The sequence below is a fragment of the Diceros bicornis genome, chromosome 11, assembly GCF_020826845.1.
Source record: "Diceros bicornis minor isolate mBicDic1 chromosome 11, mDicBic1.mat.cur, whole genome shotgun sequence".
Taxonomy (NCBI): Eukaryota; Metazoa; Chordata; class Mammalia; order Perissodactyla; family Rhinocerotidae; genus Diceros; species Diceros bicornis.
Window position 1 is genome coordinate 46894331 of NC_080750.1, and position 24240 is coordinate 46918570.

General features: G+C 34.9%; 1 protein-coding gene across 12 annotated transcripts in view; it reads left to right on the forward strand.

The window, feature by feature from the left end:
* RAPGEF2 (Rap guanine nucleotide exchange factor 2) overlaps positions 1 to 24240 on the forward strand; it is a 243044-nt gene that overhangs the window by 153056 nt on the left and 65748 nt on the right. For 3 of the 12 annotated variants that reach the window (XM_058550287.1, XM_058550288.1, XM_058550289.1), the window contains exon 1: positions 3995 to 4336. The exons of the other annotated variants lie outside the window; for them this stretch is intronic. In XM_058550287.1, the coding sequence (XP_058406270.1) occupies positions 4277 to 4336 (60 nt within the window). In that variant the 5' untranslated portion in view covers positions 3995 to 4276. Of the gene's footprint in view, positions 1 to 3994; positions 4337 to 24240 lie in introns of those variants that run through there. 12 annotated transcript variants of the gene reach the window in all.

Genomic DNA, 24240 nt, shown 5'->3' on the forward strand with positions numbered 1-24240 from the left:
TATCCATTCACCTACTGAAAGACACCTTGGTTGCTTCCAAGTTTTGGCAATTATGAATAAAGGTGCTGTAAACATCTGTGCGCAGGTTTTTGTGTGGACATAAGTTTTTAACTCCTTTGGGCAAATACCAGGGAGTACAATTGCTGGATCATATGATGAGTATGTTTAGTTGTGTAAGAAACCACCACAACGTCTTCCAAAGTGGCTGTATTATTTTGCATTTTCACCAACAATGAATGAGAGTTTCTGTTGCTCCACCATCCTCATTAGCATTTGGTGTTGTCAGAGTTTTGGATTTTGACCATTCTAATAGGTGTGTAGTGGTATGTCATTGTTTTAATTTGCATTTCCCTGATGACATGTTGTGGAACATCTTTCAATATGCTTATTTGCCACCTGTATATCTTCTTTGGTGAGGTGTGTCTGTTAAGGTCTTTGGTCTGTTTTTTAATCAAGTTTGTCTTATTATTGAGTTTTAAGAGTTCTTTGTATATTTTTGATGAATCCTTTATTAGATGTATCTTTTGCAAATCTTTTCTCCTAGTCTGTGGCTTGTCTTCGAATTCTCTTAATATTGTCTTTCACAGAGCACAAGTTTTTTATTTTAATGAAGTCCAGCTTATCAATTATTTCTTTGATGGATTGTGTCTTTGGTGTTGTATCTAAAATGGCATCACCATAACCAAGGTAGTCTAAGTTTTCTCCTGTTATCTTTAGGAGTTTTATAGTTTGGCATTTTACCTTTAGGTCTGTGATCCATTTTGAGTTAATTTTTGTGAAGGGTGTAAGGTCTGTGTCTAGACTGATTTTTTTTTTTTTTTTTTGCCTATAGATGTCCAGTTGTTCCAGCAATATGAAGAGACTATCTTTGCTCTATTATATTGCCTTTGCTCTTTTGTCAAAGATCAAGACCATTTACTTTTAAATCATTCATTTGTCTATTATAGAAAGTATTTGGGATTTTGATAGGAACTAGTTTACAGGATCAAATATGGTCTTGCTAATGTCCAGTCTCAATCACTAGAGATTTCATTCATTCAAAAAAATGTGAGTGCCTACAGTGTGACCCATGGTAGGTGCTGCAAGTACAGTGGCACATACACAAACATGGTGCTGGCTATCATGGAGATTAGAGTGTAGTGGTGGAAGCAGACACTAACTGCTTAAATAATTTCATGAATAAATGTAAAATCATAACTATAATAAGCACTACAGGGAAGTGATACACAATATCATGATAACTTTGAGGGCATTTCACCAATATGTTTTTAGGGGTGGAATGGGGCTCAGTCAGGAAAGGGAGGGTGAAAGAGAGTTCTAGGCAGAGGAAATAACATGTGAAAAGGGCCTTTTGCCTATTCAAGGAAGCAGGAGCAGCCCAGATGACCTGGAGGGCATAGGCATGATATAAGTCTTGAAAACATACAAATCTTGCAGTCTGTAATAAGAGTTTTCATCTGTATGCTGATAGCAATGGGAAGCCATTGATGTGTTTTAATTTGCAAAAGGGGCTCAAGGTATTAGGTGAAAATGACCAGATTTTAGTTTTTAAAAGATCTCAGTAGGTAGTATGGTAAATGGATTGGGTGGATGGAGTTAGAATTAAATCCAGACAGTTCAATAAGGAGACTTTTGCAATTTTCAAGACAAAAAATAATGACTGGAGTGGGATGATAGCAGAAGAGATAAAGAGAAATCTAAATTTGAGAAAACGTAGAGAATTTAATCCATGGGATATTGTGATGGATTGGACATGGAGAATGTTGTTAAGGATAACTCATAGATGTATAAATTATATAACAGGACCACAGTGGTCCTTCACTTGAGAAGTGCATGAGATGAAGAAATGGTGGAAGCCAAAGTGGGTAATTCTTGAGAGATTTGGTTGTGAAGTGACTGTGGCCATAGGAGAATATAGGATCTAGGGAAGGTTTCTGGTTTTTGTTTTGTTTTTTAGATGGGAGAGACCTGAACATATTTAAAAGCCAGTGTGGAGAACCTCTGGTTGTGGGGGAGAGGTTGAGTATAGTGGGAGAAAAGGGATAATGGATAATATGTCTATGAAAGGGGTATGTTGGGGATGGGTAGGAAGAAGGATCCAAAATAGTGATGTGGTGGGAATGGTTTCCTTTAGATATGAGGAGAAAAAAAGGAAAGAGAATAGTATGGGTGCAGTATTGGGTAGATAGACAAGAAACACAATTAGCAAGCACTGACAATTTTTTTGGTGTGTGTGTGAGAAAGATCGGCCCTAAGCTAACATCCATGCCTGTCTTCCTCTTTTTTTGCTGAGGAAGACTGGCCCTGGGCTAATATCCATGCCCATCTTCCTCTACTTTATATGGGACGCTGCCGCAGCATGGCCTGACAAGCAGTGCATCGGTGCACACTCGGGATCTGAACCTGGGCCGCTGAAGCGGAGCGAGTGCTCTTAACCGCTACACCACGAGGCAGGCCCCTGCACTGACAATTTTAAAGTCAATTATTAAAGTTGCTAAGTTTTATCTATTTTCTGTTACGTATACCATTTATAGATAGATTTGACTGTGAGAAACTGACCAGTGCTTCAAAGTTAAAATGTCCTTATTCCTTGTCAACTATATTGACGTCTTTCAAACAACCTACTAACCTAGGTGAAATTAAGAGTTTATGATAGAATAACACATCCTCATTAAATTTCAACTCGCTGCTTCTAAAAGAAGTTTGATTTGGTTTTTTACAAAAACCTAAGTGGATGTATTTTCACATTATTTGCAAGGTGCTGTGTGTGTATATGGGTGTGTGTGAAAATCACATCTGCTAAATTTACATAAAGCTTGTTAAATGTGCATTTTGTAAATTTTTGATAGATACTTGTTTCCTATAGCACAGTGATATTTGAGGGTGGAGAAGAGGTCACATCCATTCTTTTATCTTCCCTTTGGTGAAAAATCATGTTTTAGTTCAAGGCTGTTCAAGTAAGTCCTTGCTCCGTTTTCCCACCCTGTCTTCAGTGATAGTATTTGGAGTCAGCAATCAATGGATTCCATCCCTCTGAGACTTGCTTAACCTACAGCTGCTGATATAATACAGGCAAGAGCTTGTTACTTTATCTGAATTGTCCATCGCTACCTTAATGAGTGAAATGGTTAAGTAGAGGAGGGGGCGAGCCTTAAGGAATGTGTGTACCATTTGAGCTGAATATTTCAGTGTATATAAGGAGAGGGAGGGTGAGAGAGAAATCCACTTACATCACTAGAACTGCATTGAGTGTGAGCCTTGCAGGTTAAGAGACAGACTACAGTGTCTTGCTTTCTGCAGGAAGCAGCAATGCCGTTTGTTTCCTAAGAGGAATTTTTTATTTAGAAAAGGAAGCTTTCTCTCTACCCAGGAAATGGCTTTCCTTGTGCGTTGCTATGCCAACTGCCTGCAGCCATGGTCCTCCAAAGTAAGCACAATAATGTAATTATATTGGTGTATTGCATTCAGACTCATGATTCTCGAGATTGTGTGTGTGCATGTGCTGTGTTTCTGTTAGTGACTCTCTTGCTAGCAGTCATGCTTGTGTTGAGTGTGAGGGACAGACATCATTAAATTAAATGTCCATCAGTGTCATGCTGCTAAGATTAATTGTGCAAACTTGGTTAGTGGAGTGGGACAGAGATCACTGGTCACCACTCTGTCAGCATCATTAGCAGCTAGGGAGGAGGTCCCGATTCACACGCTCTGCCCTGATTTTTTCTTTCTTTTTTCTTTTTTTTCTTGGTTGGAGGGGTCCATATGTGTGATTGCAAATGAAACAAGAGTATTAACAATGCTTGGCTGAATGCTAGAGACTGGTTCTTATACCACCCTGACTAATATAGTTCTGTATTAAGCCTTTTTGAGGGGAGTCTGTGTGCAGTCAGCCATTTTAGGTTTTTTTTTTTTTCTTTTTTTCCCCCTTCCTTTTCTTTTGCCTCTTGTTCTTCAGTCTCAGAAATGATCTTGTTCTCTTGGAAGACTGAGAGCTGTAAAAGGTGTCCTCAGTCTTGTCATAGACTAAGATGGTTAGAGTTTCAGTGTTATAAAAATGGAGACGAACACCGTTGTTCGGATTCCTTTTCTGGTCTACAAGTGCGAGGGGTTTTTTAAGCTTACCAGTAGTGACACTTGAAGCTGCAGCTTGGTTTCCTCCTTCCTCTTTTGTTTTTTTTTTTCTTTTTCTTTTTTAATTTAATGCTGTAGAGGGTGACTTGCCATCCATGAGAGATTGGTACATGATGTGTAAATTCAGTTCAGCATATGTTTCTTCATTATGAAGCCACTAGCAATCCCAGCTAACCATGGAGTTATGGGCCAGCAGGAGAAACACTCAGTAAGTATCGCAAATGCTGCTTGTGCTTTGATAGCACATCATAGAGAACTGCTTTCAAATGGGAAATATTGCTGTTGCTCTTCAGGAAAAACAGGTTTTTTAGAGGGTATAATAGTCTGCTTGGAGGAGGGAGGGTAAGTTAAAAGTGGCTTGTTCTAATGTTGTTGTGATTTTTTAAAAATTTTAAAGAAGACCAACAATTCATTTAAAGCAAAATCACGAATATTGAGAAATATTGGACAGCTGATTTTTGTAATCAGGAATTAAAGCTTGACAAGTCAGCTTTAACTTAATACTCAAATAGTTTTTAAAAATGTTTTTATAGTTGAATTTAATGAAAGCTCCTGAAAAAGGTTGTTGGGAACGGGCATCTATAGTAAGGAATTCACATGTAGGTTTGAGTGAGGGAGGGAGAGCTTCAGTTATTGATTTGGTAATAAAACGATCAGTGGGGCTTATCTGACTTCTTAACATATCTTAATAGCTGATGAAAACACAGAATATATTTTTTTAATGTCACAAGTCTTACTTCTTTATAATTGATCCCATGAGTCAGCTATGCATTTGTCATGCTGAAATCCCACAGGCAGCTACTGCTGTTTGTGAGAAACACTTTTCTATGGCGAACACCAAGTCTGAGCCTTCTTTTACAGGAATGTGAGTTCTCACAGTGCTACTTTTATATCACCACGTTGCAAGTTTCCTGTCATCACACTAATTCATATGTTATATATATATAACATATGTATCTTTTAAATCCCAAAAATGAAAATGCATAAATTTAGGCAGCTTATATAGTAGTCTAAGTATTTTTGAAATGTCTGTTTTTACATCCTAGCATCTAGCAGATATTATATTAGGGTATAGATATTATCTTTTATGTATTCTAAAAAGGATAAGATGTTAAACTTAAAAAATGGAGATAAATCGCTGAGGCTTTGAAAATTTATAGACAGAAGGCCATGAATTTAAAATATTTAGATTCTTAGGTTTATGGGTATAATTTGGTTTTTGTTCATCAGTATGAAAAAAATTAATAACTAAATCCTAGAGATTTTCTTAGAAGAAGTGACTCAAGGCATTATCTCACTTTTCTGGTGAGCCTTGGGATGTCCTTAAGGCAGTAGCTGTGTTGGAAGCATGTTATGATGCTGTGTTTCGAGCCCGGCCTCCTCATAATGAGATCCTTGTGGTACCTCACTAATTAAATCTCTTCGGATCAGATCCAGAAAAAGACCAGCTTTATACTTAATTTTACTAATAGGAAAAGTTATTATAGAGAAGTTCCATTATAGTTTGATTTTACTAACAGGGACTTTGAAGTGAAATTCCTTCTGTAGTCATGATTTTCTCAGGTAAAAGAGTATTACTTAAACTAACTTGAGGAACCTTAGAAGCGAAGTTTAAACCACAGGCTCCTTGTTCACCTTTTCCATATATCCTTTCTCAAAATGAAGGGAGGGGGGTATTTAAGTTAATAATAATATAATTTCAATGAAGAAAGAAAATTGTTAAAACTATTTACTAGTGGGAGAGGAAAAAGTATTACCAGATTTGTGAAAACAAGAGCAGTTGGGGCAGATAATACCAAATAGTGCATATAGAGTGCCCAGTATCCTATTCTGTAGGCATATTTGTTTCCTGAAAAATGCTTTATATTTTACTGAAATTTAGGGTAATGCTATGACAACAGTAACACTAGCCATCAAATAGCTTTGACTCAAGCAATTTCTAGAAAACATGAGTGGCATTTCCCATGATACTTTTGTTATAAATTAAAATACTAGAATTTGCCATCCAATACTAGAATTTGCCATCCGAGAGCATCATACGCTGCAGAGTTGGCAGCTTATGGTATCAAGATCTTGCTGTATACTTGCTGATGAGTCCTTTGGTTATCTAGACTTTGCTGTTTAATGAGCAGACCTTTAAAATTTTCATAATATGCAAAGAGTTGAATAGGAGAATAATTACTCTGGCTTGCACATAATAAATGACTCAGTAAACAGTTGTTGAGCAAAAATGAGTGAGAGTGTCCTTCTTTTGACCTATGAGGCTTTTTGAGAATAATGTCAGAGCTAATTTTAAATGAGTAAAATTTAGTAAATTCACATGTACCTCCATTGTTGCTTCTTCAGAAAGTTTGTGACTTTTTAAATGGCTTTGCTTCTTTGCAGAAGGGAGTGAGACACTAAAAAGCAAAAAAGTTAAACTGGGGACATTTTTAGAGCTATGGTTGGGCACAAGTAGTAAACTCAGTTATTCTACTTTGTCAGACTCTTTCAGATATTATGGGTTTTTATTCTTTATTCATTTTCTGTCTAGTTCAGTGCATATCTCACTTGCTGGCTCATAATAAGTGTACAATAAATACTGTAGAATTTCTCATTTAACTGAACTTTTGGGTTAATGGAGCCTCATTTAACCCTTTAAACTAGTAAATGTTATGTATTTTATTACATCTCTTCCCCCTCCCCATTCTATATAGTCAATCAGTGAGACTGAGATGAAAACCTGTGTGTCACCAAAAATATACCCAGCACTGGGCTGTATTCTTATAGTCATCTAGTGCTTTCAGTTACTCTTCAGAGGAACCTTGTGATTTTGAAGATAAAAGGAGATTATTAACATTTAAAAAATGTATTATAGAACTGCATTTTTCAAAAGACTACTGTGGAACACTAGTTGTATGGACTGTTAATAGATGTTAAATGAGAAAAGTTTTATGGGCTCAATAAGTTGGGGAAGACCCTGGGATAACATTAAAGGTGTCATTACTCTATTTACCACCTGTTTTGTTTTTCACTTGCCTCTCCCCTTTTTGCCTGCCTCAGATTGTCTAATGGGAATAGTATTCCTTGAGTGTGCTTTTGAAAATTCTGCAATATAGGATGACTTTGAAACTTAGTATATTTTTAAAATGAATCTTTTAAAATAAATCAACTTGATACTATCAAACGGATAATCGATTTTCCAGTTGTATGTTTTTATAGAAACTATTGATATATGTAGTGTGCTGTACTTATAATAAATGAAACTTAAGTCATGATCAAATAATACTTTTAAAAAGTGGTATACATAAGAAAATGCCTTACTTAATGTAGGAAATAAATAGCAATTGAGCACTTATTGTATGACAGGCACTATATCACATCTTATCTGACTTAATTATTATAACAAACCTCTAAAGATAGATGTATTGTCACCTTTTTAGAGGTGATGAAACTAAGGCTTTAGCAAGGTTAAAAAAATAGTTTTTTCCAAGGACTAGTAAGTGGTAGAGACATCAGTGGAACTCAGGTTTGTCTGATTTCATAGCCCTGCTTTAACCACAAACCTATACTACTTCTCCTTACGTGGCCAAATGTAGTCTAAATTAGGTGTGTAGATTGTATAATTATCAGAGCTGGTATTAGTTAGTGGAATACATGATTTGAAAAAATGCTTGATCTTCTACTGCCACTCTGTTTTTTCTGGTATGTGTGACATTCCAAGCACTGTTAATGTAAAGGAACAACAATACCATGATTAAAATTATTTTATAAAAATAGTTTTATAAAGCTATTTATTGATAGGTGCAATCAACAATGCCTCTATCTTTTTTGATGTTATCTTGAGACTTGGGTTGGGATGATCAGGAACAGATGCCATTAGCCCTTTCTTGCAGTTCCTTTCTCCTTCCGCTTTTCTGTGTTTGGCCCTAATATGTACTTTCTAATTTTTAAGCTTAACTTTTTATACGTAAACTTGATGCCTCAACTTCCTCTGTCTGTTCCCTTTGTAACTTCTGGTAGCCTGACCTTGGCCACTTGTGTTCCATTGGAAGCACTGAGCCTTGCTGTTTTGTCTCCCTTGTTTCTGCTTTGGTGAAGTCTGCATCTATCATGGAGCCCAACTTCAATTCATGGTCGCTTCTCTGAACTCCATGCTGGCCATGGCTCTTATGTAGCCGTAAATATCAATTTCATCATTTCCTAAGCCTCTTAACCAAGAAGGATGTAATACAGCTTAACTGCGTGTCTAAATTCCTATTGGTCACTAAGATCCTCTATAATCTACATTCTCTCCCTAATGAATATACTTTTCCCTCAACTATGATTTTTTAAATTTAGGGCAAGATGGTCTGATTAGGACACTTCAGGCTCATTTTCTTTTCTCTTTTCTCAGATTGCAGTGCTTCTTGCTTGACTTTCCTTTGCTCCTTGTCTCTTCATATTCATCTCTGCTTTCTCTGAATAATGATTTAGTGGCACTTAATATGTGATGCTTAATTTTATTAATTCTTCTAATTGGTGCTTGTAAATTGGTTTGGTCTTTACAGTTAGATGAGAGATCATATCTTGAGTGAATTCTCCCCCTTCCTCGGACCATGTGTGAAGGATATGGTTGGAATTCAAAACTGTTTATGAACTGTTGAGAGTACATTATAGAGAAGGCTTTTCTAGGATGGAAGAATAACATGTGAGGGTTGAAGGCAGGAAGATATAGAAGGATATGAGGAATCCGAAGGTTATGAGGAAAAACAATGAGATTATCACTATTGGAATGAATTGTGTTAAGGAGAGTAGTTCAATACAGATGAGAGAGAGGAAGGTGTTAGGATAGCTGATAAATTACTATAAATTGAAAATCCTGGATCTTCAAAAGAGCGTAACCACCTCCCCCCCCCCACTTCCTGTCTTTAACTAGAACAGATTTAAGAAAACTTCAATTTTTAAAAAAATGACAATTTGACCTTGTCTGTAAACATTGGGTAGAGTGTCTCTTTAATATAATTTGATTGATTCATTTTCTTTAGCAATGTAGAAAATAACACCAAGATTAATTATAGCTATTAGGTTATGCCTCTTTTAGGTTAAGACTCCACCTTTTCTTTATCTGATCTTTATTTTGTTTATTATGACAGATATATTTCCTGAGATGAAATAAACATCTCTTGGGGAGGTTTTCCACTATGCTAGCTAGCAGAGAGGCCTGAAAGGAAGCAATATCCTATTGTTTTATTCAAGGACAAGGTCATCTTGCTTTGGATTTGGGCCAAGAAACTCGGACAACAAATAATAGATCTTTTTTACCCTGTTAGAAGTGAAGAAATATATTTTAGAAACTTGCCAATACATTACATACACTACTTATATGTATAAGATTGACAAAAGCTTTATCTCATTGTAGGACATTAAAGAAAAATGCTTACTTTTAGTCAAAAGAAGAAGCATATTTCATATCCTGACCACACTCTTAAATATTTTATTCAGGTAATCTGTTAAGAATGCTTCCAGAGTGATGTTTCAGTTTTCTTCATTTTCTTGTGCTTAATAATAATCATGTAAAAATTATTTTTATTTTTAAATCCTTAAGTACTTTTTATTGCTTACTTTATGTGCATAGTAAAAAAAAGAATAAACTTATTACTGTCATGTCTGTGGCAATCTTTTGCAAACTTTTGAAAACTTATCCTGATTAGATCAAATAACCTTTTTTTTTTTTTGTCATTATCCATATATTTTATTTGGATTATGGTTTAGTTATTAGCTTTTTTTTTTTAAGATTTTAAAAACAAAGGAAAATGAATGTCTTGGATCTACATGTGGGTGTGTGTGTAGTTTAAATGAAAGTTTGTAAATGTGTCCTCAAGGTCTCTGTTAATTTCCTTGTCCTAAGTCTTTGCTCTCTCTGACTTCTTTATTTTTCTTCGTCATTAAGAAGTGGTTTTTATTTTTGGTGACCTGATACATGCTTGTGATTATGGACATTTAGAGTATTAAAATGCCAGTGCTATTAGTCCTGTCTTAGGTATTACACAGAAGGGGTTAAATAGAATAGTGCCTGTTTTTTGGAACATAGATAAGAAGCTTGTACAAAAACATATAAGAGAACATAAATATGCATTTATACGCTAAAGCACACAAAGAGATGATGTAACAGAGCACACTCCCAAAAGCAACATGTCCGTCTACATATTACATCACACAAGTAGTCCCCTTAAGCTCTTGGTCCCTGAGCCTGCCTTTCCTGTTGGTAGAAACATTTTTGCCACACAGAACTAGTCAGTTGTTAACCTTTGCCATTTCTTTTTCTTAACTGAACCTCTAGCTTAGGCCTTTTATGTTAGTTGTGTTTTATTCTCTCTCTTATATGTATAGTGTGTGTGTGTGATATTTAATGATTTATCTTATTTGATTGCATAGTCTGTGATAATCAGTCAATCCCTAATCTATGTTCTGTTTGTACTTTGTTACTGTATAAATATTCCTCACATGCTTCAAATTTATTCATTCCATATCAATACACTAGATCTTCTTTTAAAATTTATACTGCATGTTCATTATAAAGGCTGTTCTCAGAGACATCTTAGACACAGATTAACCTTAGATTTGTTGATTGATAAAGTGATAGTCTGAAAATCTCCTTTCAGTTACTAAGGTTCATATTCTTCTTTATGGAACTCTAGACAAATACATTATTTGTTTACAATATTGACTTGGTTTGATTGTAAAATGAAACATACCCTCCTTCTGTGTCTCTCTCATACCCTCCTTCCGTCTCTCTCTCTCTCTCTCTATGTAGATATACAAGCACGTATTTCATGAATATATGTGGGCTTGTATAAAATTAATCCATAATCTCATTTCTAATTTAGATGTATGGAAAAAGCTAGAACATAAGATTCTGCCTAGTTTACTTTATTGGTAAAGGCTAGTTTTTAGGAATATATGTCCTATCTCTTGTGATAAATATTTTCTTACCATTCTGTATGAGAGATCTCAAAAATACAGATTACAATGAGGGCACCTTATTATGGGTTATTTCCAGTAGGTCAATATTTCACTAATTTTAAGTGCTAGTACACGACTTCACACCTTTCATAATAAAAGAAGACAGTGAAACATGGCAGTAAAAAAGCTGTAGAATTGCAATCTTTTTTTTTTTTTTTTTTTTTTTTTGTGAGGAGATCAGCCCTGAGCTAACATCCGCCAATCCTCCTCTTTTTTTGCTGAGGAAGACGGCCCTGGGCTAACATCTGTGCCTATCTTCCTCCACTTTATATGGGACGCCGCCACAGCATGGCTTACCAAGCAGTGCGTCGGTGCGCGCCCGGGATCCGAACCAGCGAACCCCGGGCCGCCGCAGCGGAGCGCGCGCACTTAACCGCTTGCGCCACCGGGCCGGCCCCTAGAATTGCAATCTTTTGATTGCTTCTGTTCTAGAAAAAAAGAATGGGTTCAACCAGATATTTTTACTCTTTGAAGTGTGTGTGTGTGTTTTTTTTTTTTTTTTGGTGAGGAAGATTAACCCTGAGCTAACATCTGTTGCCAATCTTCCTCTTTTTGCTTGAGGAAGATTGTCACTGAGCTAAAATTTGTGCCAATCTTTCTCTATTTTATATGTGGGATGCCGCCAGAGCATGGCTTGATGAGCGGTGTGTAGGTCTGTGTCTGGAATCTGAACCAGCAAACCCCGGACGGCCGAAGCAGGACACGCAAACTTAACCACTACGCCAGTGGTCTGGCCCTCCAACTTTGAAGTATTTTTAATAAGTGAAAGTACTTTTTTTGTTTTTCTCAGTAATCAAGAAAGATTTGGAGTTAAGTGGGAATGTTATGGCATATAGTTTTTCTGGGTTTTATGAAACTGAGAAGTTTATAGTACCTTTAATATTAGTGAAAAAGAAGATTGCTTATAGTTGTCAATAAGAATTTAGAAGTATTCTGTGGTCAGTGGGCCTATAGGGGCTGGGTTGGTAGGTGCAGGGGAAGGTTGGCAGAAGTTGAGTGTTAAGTATAATTTATACCCCAGGTTTCCAGTGACGGAGAATGTGAAGGATGAAATTAACTTTTTCTTTATGGCTAATTAATCTTAGACTTATTTGTTTTCTTAAAAATACACTTTTCTTCATTTTAAATGGCAATTAAAAATATGAATGTGTTTTGTAATACATTCATATTATATGAATGATACGCTTCCTATTTCTTGTTGAAATTAATTCCATTTGTGGAAACAACTGAATGTCAAAATTATACTACTTGAGGGATAACATTTACCTAAATATAAAAATATTTTAAAACTATTTTATTCAGAAGAGATACTCTTTGAATAGCTAGACTAATTTTCGCTGCGTGTTTTGTGTTACAGTTATTCAGGTGACAGTTTGGTCTGTGGCTTGTCTGTGTTATTAGTTTTTGTGCATCATAATTTATAACTAAAACAATACATAGCTATATGTTCATGAGTTAAAAATATAAAATAGATAAAAACAAGGACAGAAAGAGAATCACAATTTTACTACTCAGATAAAACCATTGGTAACATTTTGATACATATCCTGTTATTATGGAAATGTTTATATTATAGCATGGTATAAAATCTAGTAATGGTATTTGTTCTAGATTCCCCCTCCAAAAAATATATGCAGAAGATATATTTAAGGACAACTGATTTAAGAGACACATTGTAACTATTATGAAGCTTCTATCATAAGCTGTTTTGTCTACTTTATAGTTTGTCATGTATTATAATATATATTAATATATAACATATGTATTATATATAATATTTTAAAGTTTGAGGGAAAAGTTATTTACTTAAGAGCTTCTTGAGCTTGTGTTAGAATTCCATCCCAAATATGGGAGAGAAAGAATGCAGCATGATTTTAATAAAGCTTTCTATATTCATACCATTGTGCTTTTCTTGAAGTTTATGCAAAATTTTCAGGTATGGAAAGTCAATATTAAAGTGTCAAAAGAAAAAGAGTGAATTTTCAAATAGCTTAGCTAAAGAAAATATAAACACCTGTGACAACATTCCTTTCTTCCCTTTCCACTGTGTATCATGTGTTTTATCACTGAAATCTTTTCATTGTGTTCCTTTTAGTCGGGCATATTCCCGAATTTCTTTACCCTTCATTATCCTGTTTTCTTTTAGCACCCCCCTGAAAAAAATAAAAAACCTGATATAAATAAGATTTAAAGCATGTCTGTCGAAGAACAAATGTCACAAAAGTTGACTGTAGTGATATAAAATGAAAAGTTCATTTTGCTCTAGAAACAGATATGGATAACTTAAAGGTCTCAGTTTTTTCTCAGAGCAAGACTACTTAAGTGCTATCTTTGAATAGAAGAGGAGACTATAGATTGTAGTTCTCATTTAATAAAAGTGTCTTCAGAGTTTGCTGAATAAAATATCAAAATAAATAGAGTATTAAATTTGTGACTAAGCAGAAAGGAAGTAAACCTATATTGATATTAAAAGTATATATATGAAAAGAAATACATTTTACATAAGAACACCCATCGACTAGTACAGCAGCATTTTCAAATCATTGTAAAAAATGAACCATCCATGGGAATTAAAAAAATACAAAACATTGTTTACATTACCGTTGTGCTTTTTTCATCTGAGAAGTTTCATTTTGTTTTGAAATTATATGTTCTGCTTATTTGCCTTTTGAGAAGAGAAAATTAATAATGAAACAATATATCTTGAATGTTTTCTTGTGGGTTTTCTTCAGATTTCTATAAAAGAGATTAAAAAACATGGTTTGAAAATTTTACATCTGGTATACAATGTTATAAACCAATGTTACTGCAATAAACAAAAAATTAAAAAAAAATTTTACATCTGGTTGGAGTAGCATATATTTAAATGCTGAGTGAGCAGTATGGACAAAAAATACACCGGAGTGCACAAGCAGGAGTATCATGTGTAATTTGAGTGGTCTGCGAAGAAGGAAATAAGACTTGGGTTGTGCCACAAATAAGGGTAGGACATAAGCAAGATGTGGAGAAAAAAGGAAGTGGGAGGAATTTTTGTAAGGCAAACAGAATGAGATAAAGCATTGAATCAAGAGCATTTATGTGCAGTTGAAGAACAAGGAGTAGATCAGTTTGGCTGAGGTGGAGGGGCGACTGGAGGAATGTAGGTTGATGAGACAGGGCTCAGGCTGTGGAAGCCTTTGAATGTCAGGTCAAAGAGTTTTGGCCTAATGCTGTGGATTGGTGTAATAATTAGAAAGCCATTAACGGTAGAATATAGTGAAATAAAAGCGTGATGTGGCCAGCGTATCACTGTGGGATTATAATGTTTGTGAATTAAGTTTCTGAAGTACGAGCTTCATTTTGGGTCTTCATTTAGGGTGGCTGGTAGCCAGACCATCTCTATTGATCTAGACATAGCTGACTAAACCCTTTCTCACTTCTAACTATCTTATGTGAGCAGGTGGGAAGGATCAAGAATTCCCTGTGGTTATTTTCCTTAAAAATTTGATTGTATATTATTTTAATGAAAATACCATTTTTCATCGAATCTAAGGCACCATTGATTGATTCACCTTACTTTAAATGACCTGGTATTTTCTTTTCATTGATTGTAGGATGGATCCCGATTTCAAAGATGTCAAAATAAAAAAGAAATTGTGCATCTTAGAATCAATGCTATGTGGTATTAGTCACATTAGTATAATTGTGTGTTTAGTACAATATTTGTATATTACAGTAGTAGTAGTGTGCAAATAGCTGTGGAACTAGATATACTATCAGTCTTGCCAGTTTCCTTGTTTGAGGAAAATATGTTCTGTGTTTGATCTTGGTTATTTGATTGTGGATAAGACTTGGCCTCTGTCTTCGAGTTGCTCACAGAATAGTAGCAGGAGAGAGACCTGCTGACAGGTGACTAAGTGTTTTGTATGGAGCCTAACAGAGGAATGCCCCCAAGGGGCAGCTTGGGCCAACCAGATGCATATAGGTGGACATGGGGAATAAGAGCATTTCAGGCAGATGGATTTTGGAGATTTTAAGCAGCATATCAGAGTCATCCAGAAGAACTAGAATACAGGGTTTGAAGAAGCCCAAGGTGAAACAGAGTTGAAGATGCCCTGCTCTCATATTGGTTTCAATACCGTACTCATGTAACTTATAATATATAATAAGTACTCATATAATATAATATAAGTACTCATGTAACTTATATGATGCTATTGCTCCTGCCCCTAAAGGAACCTGAATACTGAAATATATTGAAATAAATACCTCGGGATCCGCAGGAACTCTCAGAACTTCGTGGTATATGGGAGGGCGTGGATTTCACTTAGAAAGTGTAACTAGTTCCAGTAACCTATCTATAAAAATAACCCAATTTAGGAAGTAGTTTGTACATGTGATAATGAAAACTGTAATCTGACCAGTTGTAACCTTTGTGAAGAAAGTTACATGAAAAGAAGGGATTAGTAAGAGCTGTAGTCTGTTGGTCAGAGGAGGGCTCCAGAGCCAGGAATGTGGATTTATATTCTGGCTTCACCACTCACTCTCTCTGTCACCCTGGCTAAGTTGTTTAGCTTTCGTATTACTTGGAATCCTCATTTGTACAATGGAGATAATAGGGTTGTGTGAAGATTAAATGAGGTAAAACCTATAAAGTGCTTAGAGTAATGCATGGTCCATAACAAGCACAATTCTTATTTTTTTTAAAGATATTGTTTATCCTCTATTATCCAAGAGGTAAGGAAAATTAAATCTGTCACACAAGTGGGTCAGAGACTGTGTCAGGTTTGCCTAGATGGCATGTCCTTAAGTTGATTCACTTCTTTCCCTCTACAGTTTCATCTCAGCAAGCAGCCTTCTGTTTACTAATTCATATTGGAGTAAAAAAAAAATAACAGTAATAATGTCATTAGCTATAATTGAAGATTTCCTATGTTCTAGGTAGTGTTCTAAACTCTTTTCATATGTTATCTCATTTAATCCTCACAACAATATAAGTATGTTATTCTTTTAGAAATCACCATAGAGCAGTAAAGTAACTTTCCCCAAGTCACACAGCTAACACAAGGTGGAGCCAGTGGCAGTCTTGTCTTGTACATGCACACAAAAACACCCACCCAGACATGTGCCAATGCAGATCTGTTTTTGGAAGATGCACAAAGTACCTTAACTTTGCTCCTAGTACATTGTTGCAAGAATGGACCAATTCCTTGTTTTCTATTTGTCCTATGGATTGTAATTCTCAGAAAGTTTGAGAAGGTTATTCTTCCCCCTGCATTGAGCTGATTTTCAAAGGGCTCTCATATGTGTGATGTAGTAACTACTATCCCTACTTGATCTTGAAGGAAATAGAAGCAATATATTTTATTTCCTTTCAGGCTTGGCCAAAATTGCAAGAATACAATTTTGTATTGAAGAATTACTCTTTAACTCTTTACATGAAAGTTTTCTCTTGTTAATTTAACCTTTTATGGGAAGGTCACCATGCTTATCTGAGATTTCACATCTGTGTGGTTCTCCAGAGGTCTTTCACATTACTCTGTTTTAGACTTGAATATAGAAAAGAATCTGGTTTTTGACATATTGTTTGGGTGATATGATTGCTCTCTTAATTTGTTTTCAGTTAGATGAGTAATTTACAAGGAGCTCATTTTAGCATATAGTCAGATGAAAGAGTTTTCTCAGCTAGATTTAGCAACATCGTCTTAGCCATTTAAAATACAGAAAAATGAATAATAATTAGGTCCATCTTAATTACAATTTTGACATTTCGTTGACCTCCATCACCATAACACATATTCTTGGGACTGTTGAATATAATTTTACCTTTTAGAAAGCTATATTACAATATACTTTAACCTGGCCACAATAGAGTGATCTGAAATCCAATGATTTTGGTCCTTGCATTAAGAATGAGCTTTTCTTGGCAGTGCTAATGGCCCTGGGTTCAGTCTTCATTCTCTATAAGTAAGATGATGGGCTATAAGTAAGATGATGGGCGGTGCATTGTAGTAGGCAGGATTAGAGAACATCCTTCAAGGCATATGTATCAAGTATTGGCTTTGTTAGCATGGGTGTATACATTACTTCTTTATCTATTTTGTTCCCTCCTTTAAGTGTTATCCAAAGATGCTATGGAAAAAGATGTTGCCTTCAATTGCCTTATATATATAGCTAGTGAGTGGCTTTGAAATGTTACCCTGAGCCTGAGAGCAAATGGGATGCATACTGAAATGTCGTGGTGTAGCAAAACTCACTTATTGACAGTACTCATTGCATCTCGTCTTCAAGCATGCTAATAGGGATATTTAAAGCAAAATTCTTTTTATTTAACCTGTGAACCTTTCCTCATAGTAATAGGAAGGAACTATTCCAACTAGGTTTTTTGTGTAGTAAAACAATAAAATACTTCATGTACAAAGACCTTGCTTTGAGTCCTTGTTGTGATGTTGACTAGCTGTGCAGCTGTTAAGCAAGTCATTTAACTTCTTAAAGTTTCTGTTTTCTCACTTCAAAATGGAGATCATGATTATAATACTGTTCTCCCTCACAACATTGTTTTGAAGATTATTAATGATTAGAGAAATAGTTATAATTATTTTACTAAGTGCTTTACATGTATTATTTTCTTTAATCATGAAAACAATACTAGGAGTGAAGTGCGATTCTCCCCATTTTACAGATGAAAAACTTGAGGTTTAACTAAGGAAAATATAGAGTTAATGTTTTCAGAATCTTTTTGCAAACTGTGAAGGCTATGTGAATGTCACTTATTGATGGTGGATTGTAATGCTCGAGTCATTCATATGTGGTTGGAATCCTACCTCTTCTTTGTAGCTGTATGACATTAAGCAGATTACTTAAATGTTCTGAACCATTTTTCTGGTCGATAAAGTGCTGTTAATGATGCCTACTTTGTAGGTTGTTTGTAGGGATTACATATCTGGCACAGGGTTTGGCACACAGTGGCATCCATAAATTCAGTTCTCACTTTTCCAGCCAGAAAATTTACCTTGTCTTGGTTTTTGAGTAGAATAGTTTTTAAATAGAGTGATTCAGAGATTTATTTTTCTTTATTTACCTTTAAGTTCACAGAAAATGATCCTCTGTTGGATGTCTTAAATCAGTTATGATTTGCTTTAAGATCCTTCATTAACTACTTTTGACAAATTGGTTCTGGTTTTCAAAATAGCTTATAAAAGATCATAGTTGCTATGAAAAATTCCTGTTAAATTTTCCCTAAGTACTTTAAAAATTTTCCCCACTTATTAAGTGATTTTGTGCCAGTAGAGCTGCTTAGTAAGACCTGTCTTTGTAGTCATTTCGTGTGTGTGTGTGTTTGCAAGGAGGTATTTTTAGATAGTTTAGCTGAACAGCAATCTGACGTCTTTAGAGGAGACATCAGTTCATTATGTGGATACAAATTCTATGCTTTCAGCTTTTATATACCAAGTCTTAATCTAAATCTGTTCTTCTTGCCTTTTCTAACGAAAGAGACTATATCATGGTATGTATTCTATTTCTTCCTAAGACTGACCTTTCTAGTTAACCTTTGCTGAGAGAATGATCAAGGTAGAAATGCTTTCATTTGCTCACAACTTAATATAGATTATAGAAGCATGGAATTTTGGGTCATATTTAAATATGCCATTATATGTTGTGCTACATAGTGTTTTCCTATTGTGATGTGATTCAGGGGATTTAAAATAGTCATTATGGGGCTCTTAAATGTTGCTTTCTTACAAGAAGAACAATTTAAGGCCAGGATGTGGGAGTTCTTATACTTCTTAACTGTACATATTGCTTTATCGGTCCAAAAAATGCCTTTTGCTTTGTGAAAGATAATAAATATAATGCTGAGCATGTAAGAGGGACATGGCTATTTGCTTTCTTGTTGCTCTAAACAGTGTTATATGTTAAGTTACGATAATATCTTCTTTTATCTGGTTCTTTTCATCTCTTTTAAAATTCTGGGGAAAGAAGCTCTTACAGCTTAAGCAAATTAATGTTAGTTGTTTGTGACACTTGTTCTCAGAAAAGGGTGCCTTTCATTAGTAATAAACATAGAGCATATTTATTTTTCTAATTTTACTACAGCTAATTTTGGGACACAAAATCTTATAGAAGTTCAAAAGATTTTTTTAAATTAATTTTCAAACATATGTTCTTTATTCATTTTCCAAAATTTAAAATTTATATCTACTTCATGTCAAAATATCAAAGCTTGAGTGAAAACTTTTGTTATTCATTCAAATGTGTTACCTGTATGGTGTGAAGCATCCAAGATTTAAAGCATGATTTTAATTTTTAATTCAGTTATTTGATAATGTGTGAACCAACTGGGATTTTAGTGATATTTTAATTATTGTGGTGGCATTCCTCATATTTTACCTTATTTTGTAAACATGAAACATTATCATAGAGAGATGAGTTATTTAACCTAAAGAAAGACATGCTCTTGGAGAGTCAGGTTAATAACGGGCATCTATCAGAAGATGTGAGGATCTTTCATTCTTCAAGAAAAAAAGCAATAAGGAATATAGAATATATATATATGTATATATATATATGGAAGGGTCAGACAAGACATTTTTGTCGTATGAAAAACAGAAAGAGGATATCCTAAAGCTTTGACATTTTAAAAAAATGCTTTCTTGTTCTTAAAAATTAGTAGTGTTATGTAACCATTTAAGAATTTAGCTGAAGCCTGATATTAAGTGACTCAGATTCCTAGCTTCTTAATGATGCTTCTTTACAGTGAAATTCAAGCAGTTGCCAGATTCTTAAGCTATGAGTTCATTCTCCCTCCCCTCAAAATTTGCATGCAATAAAAATTGAGAATCTGTGCCAAAAGAGGTGTTAGCACTGAAATTCTTATATGCTAAGTGTAACATATTTTATGTTAGGCTGTTTCTCAGTGAAATCATCTATATTTCAATTTTAAAAAAGTGACCAACTTCAGGCTAAAGTTTCTTTACTGAAAAGTGGCATAAAAGCTCCTAAATCTGGCTTTATTGGCTCCTTCTCTTACTTCCCATAATACCTCCCCCAGAATAGCCATTGTTCTTTCAGAATTGTTTTCCCCAAATTAACCGAGCAAGGAACTTGCCTTCTTCTGACACAGTAATGTACTAACCATATCAACTAAACATGCTGTGATGTAGGCCAAGTGTTTTCTTGTCTTATCACTGATTTAGAGGGAGACACTTATATAAGCTTCTTCTTGCGCGCAAAACCCCGAGGAACCCTTTAGGCATTGTAAGATTGAACACTTCAAGATTTTTTCCTACGGTACCTGATGACTCTAACCACCCTGGGGAGGATTTAGGTTGGTAATATTAAGGATGTAGTTAATCCTTGCTTTCCCCCCCATGCTCCCCTCCCCGACACTGGCACATGAGTCCTCGTGCACACATGCACACACACATATAGCCAGTTATTTGCACTGAGATAAGTGAAGCAGTGTCCTCATGCCTGACGTCTCAGGTGTTCCTTCAAATTGACACCCCGTCCCCCTTTTTCTGAATTAAAGGTGATTAACTTTTTTTTTTTTTTTTCTTTTCACTTAAAAGTATCTCATAGATTTGAACCATCATTAACTGGACTATATGGAACATACAGAATTCTTGGCAATTGTGTAATTTATCCCCTTTCCCCTCCTTTCATCATGTAAGGTACTTATTCACTTTGGAATTAAAGATGTCTTAATTTACTCTCTCTGCATTGACTAGAGATTATTTTCCACCTCCATTACTTTTCATTTTTTATTCTCCAGTTTTCCATAGTTGGTAGAATAAGCCATAGTTGGTATACATTAGAATAAGCCTTGTTTGGTCATATATGAAGATATGCATATATCTAGTTTGATATGAAGATACCTAGTTTATAAGCATCAGAGAATAACAGATATCAGACCGTGGCCTCCAAGGGAAGAGGACACACAAAATAAATCAGAGTTTGTGTTTGATTTGCTTGATGTGTTTTGTTAGTGGTGTCTTGGACACTGTTTAGTTTTTCTTGATTCTAATCTTTGAGTTCTGTGAGTTAAGATGTAAAAGGAAGAAGATTTCTATCTCAGGATATTTGTTAATCCTATTGATAAAATTGAAAGCATTAAAGAACAGACTTTATTTACAAAGGCACATTTAGTCAAATGACAGACTATCTAGCCAAGTTCATATCTCACCTGAACTTTTATTAGGTTTATACATTTAGAGGAAGCACTAGGTATTTCTTAAGTTCTTTAAAAGATTCTGTGAGCAAAATTCTAGATGTTTAAGCTAACTTTACTTTAAAATATCAAAGCATTTTACATTCCTATGGGGCTACTTTTTTTTTTTCCCCCGCTATGTATATCTAACACTTTTACATTAATGGCTTAGCTCAAAGGGAGAGAAAATTTGAGACCTTTTATCTCTTGTTACCCCAGCTGTTTATTGATTTCATGAATCCTTATTCCATCACAGTATGGATCAAAATATCCTCTTCCTCATCATCATAATTATCTTATCATCATTTATTATTACTTTTGTACATCTTAACATGTAAGCACTTAATGAACAGGTGAAAAGTTTTGCAAAGTTTTTCCCCACATATCAGACATCCACTGGGTGATTATAATAAAATTCAAGACTGTATATTCAATTGCTCGCTAGATCTCTTGATGTGAATGTTATCATCTCAGATTTGACATGGCCAAACTATAACTCCTGAGTGTTCTTCCAACCGTCACCAAAAAAAATAAACCCAACCAACCAACCAGACAACAAACTCTTATGGTCCTCCAAATTTCCTCATCTCACCATCATTGGCATTACCATTTATTAAGATATCGAAGCCCCAAACCTATGAATTATCTTTGGTTCTTCAGGTTGCCCAAAACTCCATATTCTTCAGCAAGTCTTGTTCACTCTACCCTCCTTATCGTGAATTCATGCTCTTCTCTCCATCTCCATTGTTATCATCCTGGTCCACTTGGACTGTTCCAGTTGACTCCTTGTGTCCTCCTTATTTTTAATCTTGCTCTTCTCCACACCATTCTTCGTATAGCAGCCCAACTTATCTTATAAAATATGAATCAGACCATGTCATTTCTTTTAAAACTCTTCAGTAACTAACTGCCTATTGCACTTGGAATGAAATCTACCCTCCCTGCAAAGCCACGCATGAACTAGCTCAGGCTTGCTCTTCTTACCTCATCTGGTACTACTCTCCTTATCCTCTCCACTTCAGCTGCCTTGACCTTCCTGTTGTTTATTAAACAGACCAAGCCATGGAGTCTTTTCACTAGTTGTTTCTTTTGCCCAAATTCAATCTCTTGTGATCTTCATCTGGCTGGCTCCGTGACTCTCAGATCTCAGGTATAGGAAGGTCTTCCGGCAGGCCAGTCCAAAGTAGCCACTCAGGCATTTCTATTACATCATATTATTTTAATTCTCTGCCAAGCACTTATTATTATGTTTTTGTTGTTCCTGTTGTTGATGTTTTTACTTTTTGTTCTTGTTTATGTTATGTCTTTCCCCATCGAAATGTAAGCTTCATGAGTGTAGGGCCCTCATCTGTTAGATTCAGCACTTTATCTGGAGTGCCTGGGATATGTTTAACATGAAAGAGCCATTTAAAAAATACTTATTAAATGTGTGAGAGATGAATTAATAAAAATTACAAAAATACAGGTATAGGCAAATGTCAGTAAGTTCAGAATTAGTTAATTATTTCACCTTGGGAAGATTTTTTCCCCTATGGTTCCATAAATTTAGATGAAACGGAATAGGATATAAAGACTGAAGGCAGTAAGGAGCCAGCAAACAGCAACCACTGAATATATAATATACGTTAGCAATCCTAATGATAAATTAGGATTAACATGGTTAACAGAATTTTGTTATAATAAGTCATGTAATTTTTTAACATTTACATAGAATATGGAAAAAAATATTCACCTAAGCAGCAAAAAATTTCTGATATAAGCTGCTTAGGAATTTTGGATGATATGAAGTTTTAGACACTCAGACATTTTATTTAGAGAGAATATTAATATGGATTATATTGAAGATCAAACTATCTTTGAAGGCTTTTAATATAATTCAATGCCAAAAAGCAAGTAAAGGTACTTGCTTGTGGCCTTAATTGATGGGCCTTGATCATCTAACATTGTGAAAGTTGCATGCTTTCCTAAGAGCAGTCATTGCTTTAATATACATATATCATAGAATTGAAGTTAAAATTAATCCTATGTTAATTTTGGTTTATATAACGTTATAAATCATTAATAATGAATTCCAAATTACTTTTCCCTTTTAGTATTTTTGTTTTTTTCAGAATACTTATTTAAAAATATTAGTGCTACTGTTTACATTGTAGAAAATTTGGAAACTATTCAAATTAATTTTTTTTTACTACATAAAAGTATGATCTGGATTCTAGTTTTAGCAGTGTCATAGCTAGTTCACTTTTCTTGACATCAGTTCCCACAACTGTGAAATAAGGAGATTATGCTACATGAATCCCTAAAAACCCTTCCAGGTCCATTGTTGTACTTTTATACAAAAACTTGCATTTGCATAATGTTTAATATTACTAGAATTCTTTAACACCTGTCCTCCATTCATTCTCACAACTATCTTGTGAGGTGGGTAGGACAGACCTTGTTATATCTGTTTACACTAATGAGGAAATTGAACTGCAAGGAATTAAAATGATTTTCTTGAGTCATACAGACAGCTTGGAACCAGCCATATATTCTGTCTACAATTTCATATTATAATCTATGAGCTCCTAATGCTAATCTCTGGTTAGGTGCATGGTCAAAATAGGTATTCATTTTGGCTAGGATATTTAATAAATTATTACTCTATAATAACTTGAGTATTTTTATAATCTGACCCCTTGTTCCTTGGAAATTTGGTTAGGCACCCATATAACTTATAAGAGGCCAGAACTAATTACTAAAGTATTATAGCAATCAGTGACACATAACTAATTACCTGTATGGTACTTTATAGAATTTTTATCTTTTGAAGAAGTTAAACAGTTGATTACAGAGGCCCCTCTAAGTATCATGGCCTTTTGAAAGGCCATTTTTAAGTTTGATTGCTATAGTCTAGATGGCACACCTTACTCCATCCTAACTTATCTTCCCACTTCCAT